Raw genomic sequence first — 15741 nt, forward strand, 5'->3', positions numbered from 1 at the left:
CAACAGACGGAAGAGACGACCATTCTGGACCTCCTACAACAGAGATAAAACTCTAAGTCATATATTAGGTAATAGTTGTCTTTGTGGGGGGGGGTCCCGTGTGCAGACCTAGCAAGTGTTTGAACAGTCACAATCCCTCACAGATAACTTGAAACAGTAACCAGGTTGTGTCTTGAAGTCAGAGGCTAGGAAGTGCTGGCCAACTTCCTTCAGCCGTCTGGTGTGTGATCGTGGCAAAGTTGATTTGACATTGTATAACATCTCTGGGGATAGTAGTAAATGGGACAGTATGTTCATGTTACATCTTTTAGTTGCCTCACTCATATACGAATATTGAAAGCATTTCATTTCTACCATTTTTAGTTGGCTTAAGTCACTGAAATGTGGAACCATCGACATCTTTAAATATTGTCCCACGTACACAGATAATGTACGGATGGTCCCTAACTAGCCATAGCGATATGGAATGTCAAACCAAATTGACCATGGGCATTACGATTGGCTCGTGTGCAGCCAGCTGTGGGCATAGATTCTACAAGTGTCTGGAACTCTATTGGAGGGATGCGACACCCTTCTTCCACAAGAAATTCCATAATTTGGTGTTTTGTTGATGGAAAAAGACCATCTCAGGAGCCACTCCATAATCTCCCATAAGTGTTCATTTGGGTTGAGATCTGGTGACAGACTCCTTTGACACCCCTCTTTCAAAGTCACTGAAATCTCTTCTAGCCAAAATGATGGGTAACTGGGCATGTTTATACATGACCCTAATTAACTCAGGAACCAGTGGCGGTTCTAGACCATTTCAACTGGGGGGCCACAAGTTATGTAAAAATGATTTCATAATCCACATTTAGGGGAGCCACAAGGGGTTCCAAAATTGTTGTCACAGGGGCACTGCCCCCCCCCCCCAGAACCACCCCTGTCAGGAACCACACCTGTGTGGAAGCACCTGCTTACAATATACTGTCTCCCTCATTTACTCAAGTGTTTCCATTATTTTGGCAGTTACCTGTAACATACATACATACATACACAAAGAGTAATATGAACCATTGATGTTCAGAACACTACTGATAACACGTCGACGCGCACACACACCTGATGGACAGACAACAGTGTTGCGTTTGAAATGGACTGAAAGGTGGCATTTTCTGTTTAATGCTAAAGACTGCAGAACAGCTCTCACACACACACACACACACACACTACTCGGTTTCCTGATATAAGCACCAAAACAAAACTCAAGAGTAGCACTGCTGAGGGGGTGTTAAGCAGTGGGGTTGGGGGGGGGGAACAGTCCGCAGCCAGTGGTTTCACACCCCAGGTCTAAGGCCAGAACAGCAGTCGCTGTAGAGGCCAGAGGGGCCGCGGCACATCCTGTATTTTCACACCCCCTCTCCTCACGTGACTTCCTTCCATTCTCCACCACAGAGCAGAGCTGGCATCACAAGTGTGTGTGTGTGTGTGTGTGTGTGTGTGTGTGTGTGTGTGTACCTTCGCCAGGTCCTCCTCGATGACATCATTCCTCATCTGTGATGCATCCAGCTGTGTGTAGAAGCGAGCTCCGATCATGGGCATGATGTCATTAACGCTGCGCAGCCTAGACTGCTCTGTCAACAGATACCTACAAACAGGTAGTGACTGAGTACTTGTGTCAGTGCAAACAGTGTGTTCACTTGTATATCTGAGTGTGTTGTGGTTGTTGCAGATGACTGAGAAATGGCTTCGGGGATGACCCGGTGTCATCCTTTTCAAGGATGGGTTCTGTCTGTGTGTCTGTGTGTGTGTGTTGTGTGTCTGTGTGTCTTACAGGATGAGGTTCTGTCTGTGTGTCTGTGTGTGTGTGTTGTGTGTCAGGGTGTCTTACAGGATGAGGTTCTGTCTGTGGGTGTCTTACAGGATGAGGTTCTTGAGGTCTGATGAGTAGTTGATAGACACCAGCTCCATGGCCTTCTGCAGGTTCTCTCTCTGAATGCCAGCCAGAGAGTTACAGGCCAGGGCCAACACCACCTTGCCCAGGGATATCAGGTCCGCTTGCTGCAAGCGCGCACACACACACACACACACAGTTAACAGAACACACTACAGCCAGGAGCCAACTCAACCATTTCAAAAAGGAAATCAGGCCAGCAAGTCAAAACTCAGAGCAAACACACACACACAAAATATAAAATTGTGGTTACAAGATAGCTGATAGATTGTGTCCACAACATTGCTTGAGGAAGTAGGTATTTGAAACATTTTTCCATGATGTAACTAACAAAAACGTGAGCATGGCAGTTTTACTAGTCAGATTTGCAGGCAATTGCTCAACCGTGGCACTATCCATGGTGCTGAAACTCTGCATGGTAGGGTTGGACGGTTCCAGATGTTCAAATCCTCATACCATCCTCTCATTCCGGGATTTACGGTATTACCAGTTTAGAACAAAGGGGGGCCCCAAAAAATATTGGGCATCTGTTACCAGAATGCTAACAAAATTAGCACAATTCCATGGAGGCTGCTAGCTAAACATGCTAACGTGCACAAATGAAAATAAACTAAATTGCAGAGACATGCAATCCAGCTCATATGGCCAAAAGTATGTGGACATGCTTATCAAACATCTCATTCCAAAATCATGGGCATTAATATGGAGTTGGTCCCCCCTTTGCTGCTATAACAGCCTCCACTCTTCTGGGAAGGCTTTCCACTAGATGTTGGATCATTGCCGAGGGGGACCTGCTTCCATTCAGCCACAAGAGCATTAGTGAGGTCAGGGACTGATGTTGGGAGATTAGGCCTGGCTTGCAGTCAGCGTTCCAATTCATCCCAAAAGTGTTCGATGGAGTTGAGGTCAGGGCTCTGTGCAGGCCAGTCAAGTTCTTCCACACCCATCTCGAGAAACTATTTCTGTACGGACCTCACTTTGTGCATGGGGCATTGTCATGCTGAAACAGGAAAGGGCCTTCCCAAAACTGTTTTCACAAAGATGGAAGCACAGAATCGTCTAGAATGTCATTGTATACTGTAGCGTTAAGATTTCCCTTCACTGGAACTAAGGGGCCTGAACCATGAAAAACAGCCCCAGACCATTATTCATCCTCCACCAACCTTTACAGTTGGCACTATGCATTGGGGCAGGTAGCATTCTCCTTGCATTTGCCAAATCTCGATTTGTCCGTCGGGACTGCCAGATGAAGTGCGATTCGTCACTCCAGAGAACGCGTTTCCACTGCTCCAGAGTCCAATGGCGGTGAGCTTTACACCACTCCAGCCAACGCTTGGCACTGTGCATGCAGATCTTAGGCTTGTTGCACTATATATACACACAAAAGTATGTGGACACCCCTTCAAATTAGTGTATTCGGATATTTCAGCCCCACCCATTGTAGTTGGCTACATTCTTTATATTATAAACATTAGAAATATGATGGCCATGCATCATTCTTTGCAAAAAAGAACTTCCTTTTTCATTGCATGCTCATTTCCCTGATCAATGTTGACTTTCAATATAAAACACAATCCATCATTACACACCTGGACTGCTCCCGCTTTCTCCCATTTACAAACAAACACGTGACTGGCTCAACTGTTGTGGGGGAACTACGGTAAGCTTCAAATGGAAAATAATGTGACAGGTGAAATGAAGAATGTGATCTGCTTTATCTCCTAATGTATTGCACAAGTTGACTGCAGGTATTTACTTAAAAAGTAGCTACAAATTGATTTTGAATAACTAAAAATAAATAATTTCTACAGTATTGAAAAACCGTCCCGTGGCCATTTCCAAATAATCCAGAATAGCGCCCAAAGCATATCCATGGTGTGGAATATCTGCGACTAGATCAATGTGCTCATGTTTGTTTAGCGGAGAATCTGATGTTCTCTGTAACAAAGTGACCACAATAAGTCGATAATCAAAGTAAAAATGGCCACAACAGTGTTCATTTCCCCTGCTAACCAGGTGCATGGAGGGAGGGAAAAAAGCAACAAGATGTCTTGACATCTCAGTCAGAGGCTAAACCCAATGTCATCTTCACTAGGCTGTAATAACAATATTTAACCAAAATTGGCCAACGTGCTTCATAAACTAGGCTAAAATCAACAAAAGTGTGGTGACAGAACTCGAGTTGATTAAATTGCAACAGAAACCATTAGATTCAGGATTCATGTGTACATTTCCCCATTTATAGTGATATAGTCAGGTCAGATTTTATTTCCACTGGTATTATGCTTTTAAAATTGCATTTGAACGGGAATACCAGGATGACCAGGAGGAGCTTGCAATTTTCTCGGGAAGAAAAATAACACACACACACTTGAAGCTGAACTAGGCCATGTTGAGCCAGACTAACACACGGACGGGGGGGGGACGAGGGGGGGGTACTGTACCTGGTACTGTGGCATGAGGGTCACGTGGTTGGTCTGACTGTTGTCAAACGTTAAGACATCAAACACCCCTACACAGTTCACCCGTAACCTGCAGGGACAAAAAGGTGTGTTGAGTGTGTGTGTAAAACATTAGCGTGATGTCAGCGTGTGTGGTTTCTCCCCATTCTGAGAAAAGGAAGCCATGACTAGTATACAACTTCTGCTTTCACTGTAGTTTACAGTAAATAACCCAGCAGATACTATCAGCACTACAAAAACAAACATCAAGGGGCTTTCAGACACTGTCTCTGCACAGTTGTCTCTGCACAGTTGTCTCTGCACAGTTGTCTCTGCACAGTTGTCTCTGCACAGTTGTCTCTGCACAGTTGTCTCTGCACAGTTGTCTCTGCACAGTTGTCTCTGCACAGTTGTCTCTGCACAGTTGTCTCTGCACAGTTGTCTCTGCACAGTTGTCTCTGCACAGTTGTCTCTGCACAGTTGTCTCTGCACAGTTGTCTCTGCACAGTTGTCTCTGCACAGTTGTCTCTGCACAGTTGTCTCTGCACAGTTGTCTAGCAAGGAACTCAGACTAAACCAGAGACAGCAACTGTGACTGGTTAGAGGTTGCATGAAAAACACTTCAGTTTCTCTGACCACACTGCATCACATTCAACATCTGTGTTCACACCTGGTCTCAGAGAATATGGATCTTGCTGGGATCCATAAGGTTGGTCAGCAATGTGTGTGAGTGTGCGCGCGCGCGAGATGCGTGTCTGCGAGGTGTGTACCTGGTCTTGCCGGTGATGAGGATCTTGCTGGGGTCCATGACCCTACAGGCCAGACCAGCAGTGTGGATCGTTCTGAGGGCTGAGCTCAGCTGGACGATGTAGGCCCAGATCAGAGACTCGGGGAGCAGACCTGCGTGCTGCCGCGGTGGAGGGGGCTCGTGCTGTCCTACGTGGGGTGGGGGGGAACAGGACACACACACGAAAGGAAACAGACTAAACACATTGAGTAGGGTGTCCAATCAAAAAAATTTAATTAAAATAAAAAGCATTTTTTGACCAATGGTTAAAATAAAATGTGTAGTTACGCCTAAGAAAACCAAATGGTCCAAACCTCATGTCTCGATTATAATCCGTTCAAAAGTTGTTACCCTTGTAGGGTGGCCAGAATCAGGGTGACTAAATCAATAGAGGCCAGAGGGAAAACAACATGGCGTGTGAGCTAGGCTGGATGCTGTGTGAGAATTAAGGCTAAGTGACAAGCTCACCGTCCAACTCATCCTTCTTCTCCAATCCGGAGGACATAAAACAAGTAGGTAAGACATATAGATTGAGACATGGCATGTAGCTAGCATTTTCATATTTGGAGTGTACGTTTTTCATATTAAATGCGAAATTTGTGTTCAAAGATTTTTCTGAAAAACAAGCGCATGTCAACAGAACACTGAGTACCACAAGCTTTTTATTGGACATTTAATTCAGTTCATGTTCATTTGGCTTTTTGCAAAAACAACTTTGCAGTTGACCACCACCACATGTAAAATCCTCAAGTCGATGTAAGAGAGCGCCACCGTTGCTTGTTTTCAGATGTGTTAGGTTACGAAATCAGACTTTTTGAATATAAAATGTTGATATGTTAGAGAGACCCCACTGAACGATTCAGAACATGAAGAGTCATTTATCTTGGTAAAATGGATTTTACAACATAAGGAAGTGAAATAATCAAAGCACATTTTCACCAACTCTGGGCAGAGCGGGTGGACACCCTACATTGAGGCTTTCCAATAAAAGAGTTTAAGAAGAAAAATGGTATCAACTTGACAGCAAATGTCAGATGCTTACTTGACAAACACCCAGTTGTTGAACACTTGAGGTGTTGCTGCAGTGCGATATAGAGTTGCAGAGCTATTAGTAGACCCTTATTGTTGCTGTGAGGCCACAGAGGGGTGTTGCAGTGTGACAGTTAAACACTTGTTGCCATGAGGTCAGTGAGGCCAGAGAATCAGAGGTTCTGCTTCCTCTGGCTGTGTCTCTCCTATAGCAGGTAGTTGGGCCTGGCTGGTAGCTATAGCACCAGTCTCAGGATCACTTTCAGCCACAGCTTCCCCTGACTACAGCTTGAACAGACCAGCAACATACCCTTACACAGACCAGCAACTGTCAGTGCTGGTACACCCCACTCCTCCTCCCCACCACCCTCACACAGAAACCATCACATTTTACATTATAGTCATTTAGCAGACGCTCTTATCCAGAGCGACTTACACTAGTATCACACTGGTTTCGCTTAGGGAAATGTGGTGCCAGACATCGACTGGCAACATTTTAATTTACCGGACATTTGAGAAAGTTTACCAGACCCATATGCATTGGGTGCGTAACCTGATTAGGGTGTGTGCTCAGAATGACAGAAATCACATTTACAATATGGTAATTGATATTACCAGAACATTCCAGTGGAGGATGCAATGTGCAGTCCTTATCCAATTCTGATGTCACTTTGAACATGTTAGAATAACTGTCCACATGTACTTTTCCTCAGCCAACAAGACGAGTAAAGAACAGCAAAATCAATAGCCCATGTCAATCTACTATAGCAGAAAAGTTTAGGCTACCTACTGGATTGGTCAGCTTGTGGAGAAAGATATGGCCTATGTAGCAAGGTAAGACATACCTCAATATGTATGAAAACATTCAGGTTTCAAACAAGAGTATGATATCAAAAGGCATACTGCCGTGTCACGCTGACGAAGCCCGACTTTCATTGCCATTTGATGACGCATTGAAAACAACTCGGAAGTGCGTCGGCACGGGGAGTGTGTTGGCATAAGTACGGGGGGGGGGGTGCGTCGGAATCAGTAGGGAAGGGAACTCACCCCACTTCCTCTTGGTGAAGTAGGAGTCAGCCGCGGGGTCGTTGAAGTGCCTGCTGAACATCGTCTCTGCCCCCGCATGGAAGTCATAGGAGAACACTAACGCTGAGAGAAACAGGAAGTCATCATGGGGGCTTCAAACAGACTCATACAAAAACCAATAAGTACACAAAGAACATGGGGGGGGCAGGACATAAAGAGCCACCCCACACACACGACTCACAGTGGTCTCCAAATGCCTTGGTGGTGAAGACCTCCCTCAGGGTGACAGAGTTGGAGTGCTGGATCTTCTTCCACATGTCCACCAGCATCATACACTTGGTGTTCACCAGCCTGAAACCTGGACGCACACAAGACATCCAAAGAAGATCACCACTCAAGATTCCTTCTATTTTCAAAGGCTGAAAGAAAATACATCCCATACCAAATATAAGATCATTTAAAATTGTGTGTGTTCATCTTGTGTCATACGAACAACTCACCATGTACCCTCCTCAGGCAGTACGGTAGGTCGTCCTTGCTGTTGACAGCCTTGTAGCAGGAAGTGATGTAGCTGAAGTTGCTGGTCTTCTGCAGGCGGTTTGGAGGGGGGACAGGCTCCAGGGGAAACAGGCTGTGGTAGCTGTCCACCTCAGATGGAACACCTGGGACAGGGATACATGGCATGACAACACACCAACACAGCCAAAATAACCTACATCAGTTGGCACGCATCTTAAGTTACAAGTTGACACTTGAACAACTTGAGAATGTTCTACGAACCAACTAGTGTGACGTGTGAACTGTCAGGAATACTAAAGACAACGACACGTTTCAGGATGCGAGTCTCACTTTCAGTCTGCCGTGAAACCCCAAATCAACAGAGGTCATACCATCAATACAACGCCAGTAACAGCCCCCCCCCCCACCTCTGGTTGAGCCAATCAGGGAAGGAATGCTTTACCTGTGTTCTCTGACTGGTCAAGCTGAGCCATGGTAATCAGATGTCTGTTAATCAGCTCCTAGAGGGAACCACAGGAAATGACATCAGCAATCAACACTGACATCACAGCACGGAGGGAGATTGGAGGATTAGAACAGACAGAGACACTTTAATATGGAGACAGGACGAAAAAGAGAACAGAAATGGAAACAGAGTGGGTGTTTCAGACAGAAAGAACCAGGTGGAGGAAGAGAGGAAGAGGGTACCTGTCGGAGCTCATCAGCCATGAAGAAGGACGGGGCGTTGGCTTTGGGCTGCATGTAGGCCACGTGGGGAGCAGTGGGGGGGTAGATGTGGTAGGTAGGAAACACCTGCACAGAAACACATTTAACGACTGCACTTCCTATTGATGCAGTAACTAAAACTAACAGGTCATGCTGTCAGTAAGGGCAGACTAACTGGAACGTACCATCCCGGCCATGGGAGCGGGGGTGTTATCAGTGTAGAAATAGGTGGTCCCCCCCACCGTCTCCTTCTGGATGATGTGGGCCCCCTGGTCAGACACACTGGTGGACACCATGTAGTTGGCTGGGTTGGGGTTGTTGGGGTTTGGGTTGTTGGGGTTGGGGGTGTGGCTACGCCGGCGAGGGGCAGGTGAGGTTTGGGGGGTGATTTTAGGGGAGTGGAGGGGGGTGGACCCCGCAGAGAGAGACATCCCTGTATGGGGGATACCAGAGAGGGTGTGTTAAACAGAGGTATATTGAGGTACATTGTTATGACTAACTGGTGACTGACTAAGGTGGAATTCATCATGGCAGGGATTTACCTAAATAATACATTGTTGTTTTCTATAGAGCATCTCCACTGTATGGAGTCAACTCACTTGGCTAGCCAGGAGAACAACGGGAGGTGACATCAATAGAGAACCTTTACACTGCAAACTCACTCACCCTGACATATCCATCATATTGTGCAAACGGAGAAAATCTAACTTAGAACACCTCTAGGTTAAGTGTGTTTTTTTTGTAGTGGATGGCTCACCAGGCGCGAGGGCAGTGGAGCTGCTGAGGCCGAGGTGGGGGAAGAGGGGAGATGGGAAGGCCGGACCACTGGACTGGACCATAGTGGCCATTCGGGGAACCCCCTTAGGGATGAACTCATTGGCTGTAGGGTTAGGACCCTGGAGAGAACGAGAGATGCATAACCCTAGGATTAGATTTCATTGTTCTTCTTGCCTTCATCAGATATTCTATTTGTTTTATGTTATGTTTATTTTCCTTATATGCGGATTTGGCTTCATCACAGTTTACAACAAAAACAAACAGTGACCGGATGTTGTAATCTAGAGAAAACGCACACAAACGAACCACAACGGATGGGTTTAGGTTTGACCATTTCCCCCCTAGGAGCTAAAACTCTTCCCCTTGGTTGACGACCACACCAGGGACCTGGGTAGTGGTGCTCACCTTTCTCCTTTGTGATATGCTCAGAGCACCAAAGTCACTGAAGAGTGAAGACATGGGGGAATTCCCTGGATCTGGAAGAGGACATAGAGGGAGAGGGAATGAAGACTGTGTTGCCCACGGAGAGTTTTCCATCGACCCACAACTCTGACCTGGTCCAACTGCCAAGGTTCCATGGAATAGATCTGTCAGTGATTTCATGGGTGTTCCAATCAAAGAGTTAGAAATTGTACCAATTATAATTCTACAGTTATTAGTTTCAAAGATCTGTTATACTCCAGTGGATCCCAACTGCAGTCCTCGAGAACCACAAACATACCTGCTTCAACTCATTGAGGGCCTGATAATTAGTTGACAAGTTGAATCAGATGTGCTTGTAGTGTTGGGGGTACTTGAGGACCGGAGTTGGGAACCACTGAGCTATTCCATTAAGTTTCCTCTAGGTACTGGGTTCTTACCGTGAGTGCTGTGGCTGAAGTTCTTGGCACCGTCGTCAAGGAGACTGGGAGAAGCGCTGCTGTTGGTGATTCTCTACACAACAACAAAACAGATGCTTACATTTTTTTTTTTTAAAGCATCCTAGTTACCTAGCTACCATATTCTAGCAAAGACCGCAGCCCTGATGTTCCCAAAAGGAACCAGTCTGTAGCAAAAATAATTCCCATTAGAAGCCACTGTATCTGCATCACTGGCCGATGGTCTTGGAATTCAGCGTAGGTGGATGCACCTGGTCAAATTCTAGATAGAATACAGCTGTATCCATTTAGTGATCTGCCGGGTTTGACGAGCAGAAGTGACTTTTCGCAGCAGGTTAGGAGAATTAAGGTCAGCTAAAATGCAAAAAGTGTCCCCGACGGCACTCGAAAATATGTACACTGAAAAATAAACATGGAACAACTTCAAAGATTTGACTGAGTTTGAGTTCATGAGGAAATCAGTAATTTGGTATAGATTCTTTAGGGCCTAATCTATGGATTTCACATGACTGGGAATACAGATATGTAGGGGCGTGGATCAGAAAACCTGTCAGTCTCTAGTGTGACCACAATTTGCCACATGCACCGTGACATCTTTGCATAGAGTTGATCAGGCTGTTGATTGTGGCGTATGGAATGTTGTCCCACTCCTCTTCAATGGCTGTGCAAAGTTGCTGGATATTGTCAGGAACACGCGTCGATCCAGAGCATCCCAACCATGCTCAACTGGTGACATGTCTGGTGAGTATGCAGGCCATGGAAGAACTGGGACAATTTCAGCTTCCTGGAATTGTGTACAGATCCTTGCGACATAGAGCTGTACATTATGCTGAAACATGAGCTGGTGGAACAATGGGCTTCAGGATCTCGTAACGGTATCTCTGTGCATTCAAACTGCCATCAATAAAATGCAATTGTGTTTGTTGTCCATAGCTTATGCCTGCACATACCATAACCCCACCACCACGGCACTCTGTTCACAACAACAAACCACTCGCCCACACAGGCCGTCTGTAATCTTCCCGGTACCGTTAACAGGGATTCATTCATGACAATTCTCCAGTGTGAAAGTGGCCATCAAAAAGGTGAGCATTTGCCCACTGAAGTCTGTTACGACGCTGGAACTGCAGTCAGGTCAAGACCCTGGTGAGGACAACAAGCACGCAGAGGAGTTTCCATTTACATTTCCCTGAAAAAAGGTTTTTGAAAATTTGTGCAGAAATGATTTGGTTGTGTAAACCTAGCTTTATCAGCTGTCCAAGGTGGCTTGTCGCAGACCATCCTGCAGCTGAAAAAGCCAGATGTGGAGGCCCTGGGCTAGTGTGGTTAGACATGGTCTGCGGTTGTGAGGCCAAATTCTCTAAAATGACGTTCAAGGTGGCTTATTGTATAGAAGTTAACATTCAATTGTCTGGCGGACATTCCTGCAGTCAGCGTGCCAATTGCAAGCTTCCTCAAAACGTGAGACATTGTGGCAGTGCAGTGTGACAGAACTGCACATTTTAGAGTGGCCTTTTATTGTCCCCAGCACAAGGTGCACCTGTGTAATGATCATGCTGTTTAATCAGCTTCTTGATATGTCACACCTGTCAGGTGGGTGGATTATCTTGGCAGAGGAGAAATGCTCACTAACAGGGACGTATACAAAAATGTGCACAACATTTGAGCGAAATAACCTTTTGCACATATGGAACATTTCTGGGATATTTTATTTCAGCTCATGAAAACACTGTTGCGTCTTTATTTTTGTTCAGCGTAGCTACAACCACGCATGCCCTGAGAACAGTCTTGGTTTCCACTAATGTGATTCTGCTAAAACCTGCATAATTGCATGATTGAAATAAACAAACACCTAGCACTACATAATCATCCGATTTTCTTTAGGTCAGATACTTGGGACTAGTGTTGGGGAGACATCTACTCCAAATAACACGATATAGTCGTTTTGTGCCGTTAATGACTAAATAATTCCAGCCTGCGCAATTTGTGCTAATTCACCATTTTATACTCATTAAATAATCATTGTTTGGCAGGAAAAGAAATAAGGCTTAGTTATTTAATTTAGAATTCATTTTCAACATATTGATAAAGACAAGTTAAATAAAATCAGTTAGGCAAGTCAGTTAAGAACAAATTCTTATTTACACTGACGGCCTACCCCAGCCAAACCCTCCCTTATTAACCCAGACGACGCTGGGCCAATCGTGCGCTGCCCTATGGGCCTCCCAATTACGGCCAGTTGTGATACAGCCCGGGATCGAACCAGGGTCTATAGTGACGCCTCTAGCACTGTGATGCAGTGCCTTAGACTGCTGCGCCACTCGGGACCCCTGCCCAGTTGATGCTGAAGTTAAAATAGAGTATAATCTTGCACATCACAATATATTGTCAATGTTAAATATCACGATATTCGATTTAATCATAAAATCGGCCAAACCCTACTCAGACGTCCCTACCCTAAACCATTTTAAAATGTCAACTTCATTAGGCTAGGGACGTCCCAAGGATCCCTGATAGCACAGATCACCGTCTTTAGACCAGTACTGAACCAGACTTTCTGATAAACATACAAGAATAAGTTCACCTCTACCACATCAGCCAAATAGCACTATTATTTAGTATTTGACCCTACTGCAGATCTAAAGCTGGTACCTGAACACTTGAGTAGAATGACAAATCATAAATACACATACATATATATAAAACTAACAAGAATCTCAAAGTCACTTTGAAACAAAAGTAGGTATCTGTCGGGTCAGTAGTGTTTAGTGGGATTCTGAGGCTGGTCATACCTGCATGATAGAGTATTTAGACTCTGCCGGGCTCCCGAAGCCGTTGACCCCGATGAAGCTGCTGCTGAAGTAGGAGTTGGTCAGATTGGCATCGCTCAGGGTCCCGCCCTCCATCCCAGGGACTGGAGAGGACAGAAACAATGGGTTCAGAATCAGCCGCCTGCTTCTACTACACAGGGTCTGGGTGGTCCTGGTAAACGTCATATTCTATGTTTGAAAAACATTATGAGTCAGACAATATATGCCACACGTCACCCTTAAAGAGTGGCAGGGGTCTCGTTAATTGAATGGCTGTGTGACACAAAATGCATGTAATGCACATAAGTGTCTATGAACTAATGTTGTAGTCATGAGGCCATAGACTGTCTTCATTTACAGGACAATTACAGATGGGTAGCCAATCAGCACGCTTCTTGAGAAGATGTAAACACTTCAACTTTATCCAGTTTCCCAACTTGTGTGCAACCGAACACGTGGCATTGTGCAGAGTTAAAAAAAATACAGCTGTGGTGGTTGAATTATTTTGCAAGTGATGATGCTAACTAGTTAGTTACTAAGTAAATTGACTTCACTGCAGCAGATGTTTGGTTAGCATGTAAGCTAGCTAGTCACCTTAAGCATGAAGACAAGCATCATAAAATGCCTCGCTTCCAAAACCATTCAACAATAACTAGCGTTGCTAGTTAACGTTAGATGCACGCATTACTAACTATAGTAGTTACCTACTGCAAGAAGAGCGCAAACGTTAATTTGCCGTTAACTTTTTTTTCTTCCGCCAGACGAACTTTTCTAACCATAGCCATCTAACGTTAGCTAGCTACATTAGCCAATGATTGTCTGAATTTGCCCACTGATCTCTTGTAGCTGTCAAATACAAAAACTCAAATTGCTAACTAAATGCATTTATTGAAGGAGCTCAAACTCTGGACGAAAAGCTTAGCGCTCAGACACTTTAATTAGTTATGCTTGAAAAACATGTTTAACCCACGCTGTTTTGGGGGGGAAAGAGGCCTCAAAGAATCCCCGGGCTCAATGTTAACAAAGCCCCTCACACGCCCAAAAAGCAACAACCACCGATGAGGCTGTGCTAGGCCCTGTCGTATAGGACGGGTACAAACAGACGAAGTATACTCACTGGTTAACATCTGTCCCTCCAGAGCCGTGCCTGCAGGCCCCAGAGAGTCGCCCTTTTTGGGGACGTTCGGTACCCCAACCGGGCAGGCCGGGGGTGCACTAAGCGGATACGTCACGGCTCCTCCAGACATGGATAAAGGGACAGGGCTTGCTCCACTGTGAAGGGACATGCTTGCCATGGACGGCTCCTCATGCAAAAACTGACACTCGTCCCCATAAAAGCAAGTCTTATCCTTTGCGTAGTATCGGCAGAACTTCACCTTGACGCAGGGTATTCCGACACCCCCGAGCGGAGCAGCTGAAGCTGGGAGTCCACTGTTCATGACACCGCTGCTGCCGCCGGAAGATATTCAAACATAGAGAGACGTCGATTGCTAGGTAGCTTGCTCTCGAGTAAGGTTCGTAATGTCAATGCAAAGCGATATGCAACAGCAAATAGGTTTTGTCCAAGCTTAAAATGACATTACTCACATTATCCGACTAGAAGACAAATAATTAAGATAACTAAGGGCATTGCGTTTGACAAATCCTGGTCGCTGTTGTCGCTATTCATGTAGCTAGCTAGCTAGCCCGTTGTTTAGCCTCGTTCACGCTGCTGTTGTTGTTTTCTGCTCTCTGGCGAGCTACTCCGCTTAAAAAAAAAATAAAGTGGCTTATTCATTTCGCCGATTCAGTTGCAAAACGTTTCTTAAAATGGAAGCAAACGAAACGGGGAGGGATCTACCTGAACGTGTCCAATAGAAACTCTAATTTTGCTCTGTTTGCGTCCGTTTGGTTCTTAAACGTTTTCCGAAATGAATAGACCCCAGTTAGCATTGCATTATGGGAAGCTTGCAAGCTTTTAACGTTACTGCAAAAGCCAGCTGCGTTTGGAGCGGCTTTGAGGGACCGACTCAGTTCGTAGCTCTTGGTCTGTGGACAAAACCAACGATTTCCAATACAGAAGTCGTCACCCAAACCCAGTCATATGGTTACAGGCTTTGCAGTCGTGCTTGAGATGAGTGGACGTGCCGTTTGATATTACACCTCTGTGATGTAGCAAGCTAACATTTCGCTAGGTCTGTAATATTGTAGCAGCACAGTATCCCCTTGACATTTCATCAATCATTGGATTACTCGTGATTTGTATTACGTTGGCAACTATGAAAGTATACTGAACGTAACATGTAAAGTGTTGGCCCCATGTTTCATGAGCTTAAATAAAATATCCCAGAAATGTTCCATACGCACCAAAAGCTTATTTGTCAAAAAATGTGTTCACAAATGTGTTTACATTCCTGTTAGTGAGCGTTTCTCCTTTGCCAATATAATCCATTCACTTGACATGTGTGGCATATCAATAAACTGATTAAACAGCATGATCGTTAGACAGGTGCACAATAAAATGTGCAGTTTTGTCACACAACACAATGATACAGATGTCTCAAGTTTTGAGGTCCACCAGAGAATTGAATGTTCATTTCTCAACCATAAGCTGCCTCCAATGTCATTTTAGATAATTGACAGTATGCCCCCGTATGGCTGCTACTGTAGGCTGAACTATAGAACCGCTATTTCCATGTTAAATATAATGGGAGGCATTTTCTCCATTGTTTTTGATGGTAGGCCACTCTGGTAGGCCTACATTATCAAATAGCCACAGTAGCCTAGTTTACCACTGTTAAAACTAACTTAAAGCGGGTACAGCCGCAGTGTTCACAGTAAACAGGTGCGGGAAGTT

At 45.1% G+C, this 15741-nt stretch overlaps 1 protein-coding gene across 3 annotated transcripts in view; it reads right to left on the reverse strand.

Moving 5' to 3' along the window:
- LOC106590454 (PAN2-PAN3 deadenylation complex subunit pan3) overlaps nucleotides 1-14813 on the reverse strand; it is a 43652-nt gene extending 28839 nt beyond the window's left edge. The window contains exons 1-17 of one of the 3 annotated variants that reach the window (XM_045710713.1): nucleotides 14023-14813; nucleotides 12888-13009; nucleotides 10078-10150; nucleotides 9772-9804; nucleotides 9623-9693; nucleotides 9198-9336; nucleotides 8626-8873; nucleotides 8423-8527; nucleotides 8178-8235; nucleotides 7717-7878; nucleotides 7458-7574; nucleotides 7238-7339; nucleotides 5145-5310; nucleotides 4378-4465; nucleotides 1901-2040; nucleotides 1498-1627; nucleotides 1-33 (exon numbers count right to left, since the gene is read on the reverse strand). The exon at nucleotides 1-33 is cut by the window's left edge and continues 32 nt beyond it. In XM_045710713.1, the coding sequence (XP_045566669.1) occupies nucleotides 1-33; nucleotides 1498-1627; nucleotides 1901-2040; nucleotides 4378-4465; nucleotides 5145-5310; nucleotides 7238-7339; nucleotides 7458-7574; nucleotides 7717-7878; nucleotides 8178-8235; nucleotides 8423-8527; nucleotides 8626-8873; nucleotides 9198-9336; nucleotides 9623-9693; nucleotides 9772-9804; nucleotides 10078-10150; nucleotides 12888-13009; nucleotides 14023-14344 (2109 nt within the window). In that variant the 5' untranslated portion in view covers nucleotides 14345-14813. Of the gene's footprint in view, nucleotides 34-1497; nucleotides 1628-1900; nucleotides 2041-4377; nucleotides 4466-5144; nucleotides 5311-7237; nucleotides 7340-7457; nucleotides 7575-7716; nucleotides 7879-8177; nucleotides 8236-8422; nucleotides 8528-8625; nucleotides 8874-9197; nucleotides 9337-9622; nucleotides 9805-10077; nucleotides 10151-12887; nucleotides 13010-14022 lie in introns of all 3 variants that reach the window. The other 2 variants (XM_045710714.1, XM_045710712.1) reach the window with 2 other exon arrangements.
- Between the last annotated feature and the right edge of the window lie 928 nt (nucleotides 14814-15741).

Source organism: Salmo salar, chromosome ssa29 (genome assembly GCF_905237065.1).
Source record: "Salmo salar chromosome ssa29, Ssal_v3.1, whole genome shotgun sequence".
NCBI classification, from domain to species: domain Eukaryota; kingdom Metazoa; phylum Chordata; class Actinopteri; order Salmoniformes; family Salmonidae; genus Salmo; species Salmo salar.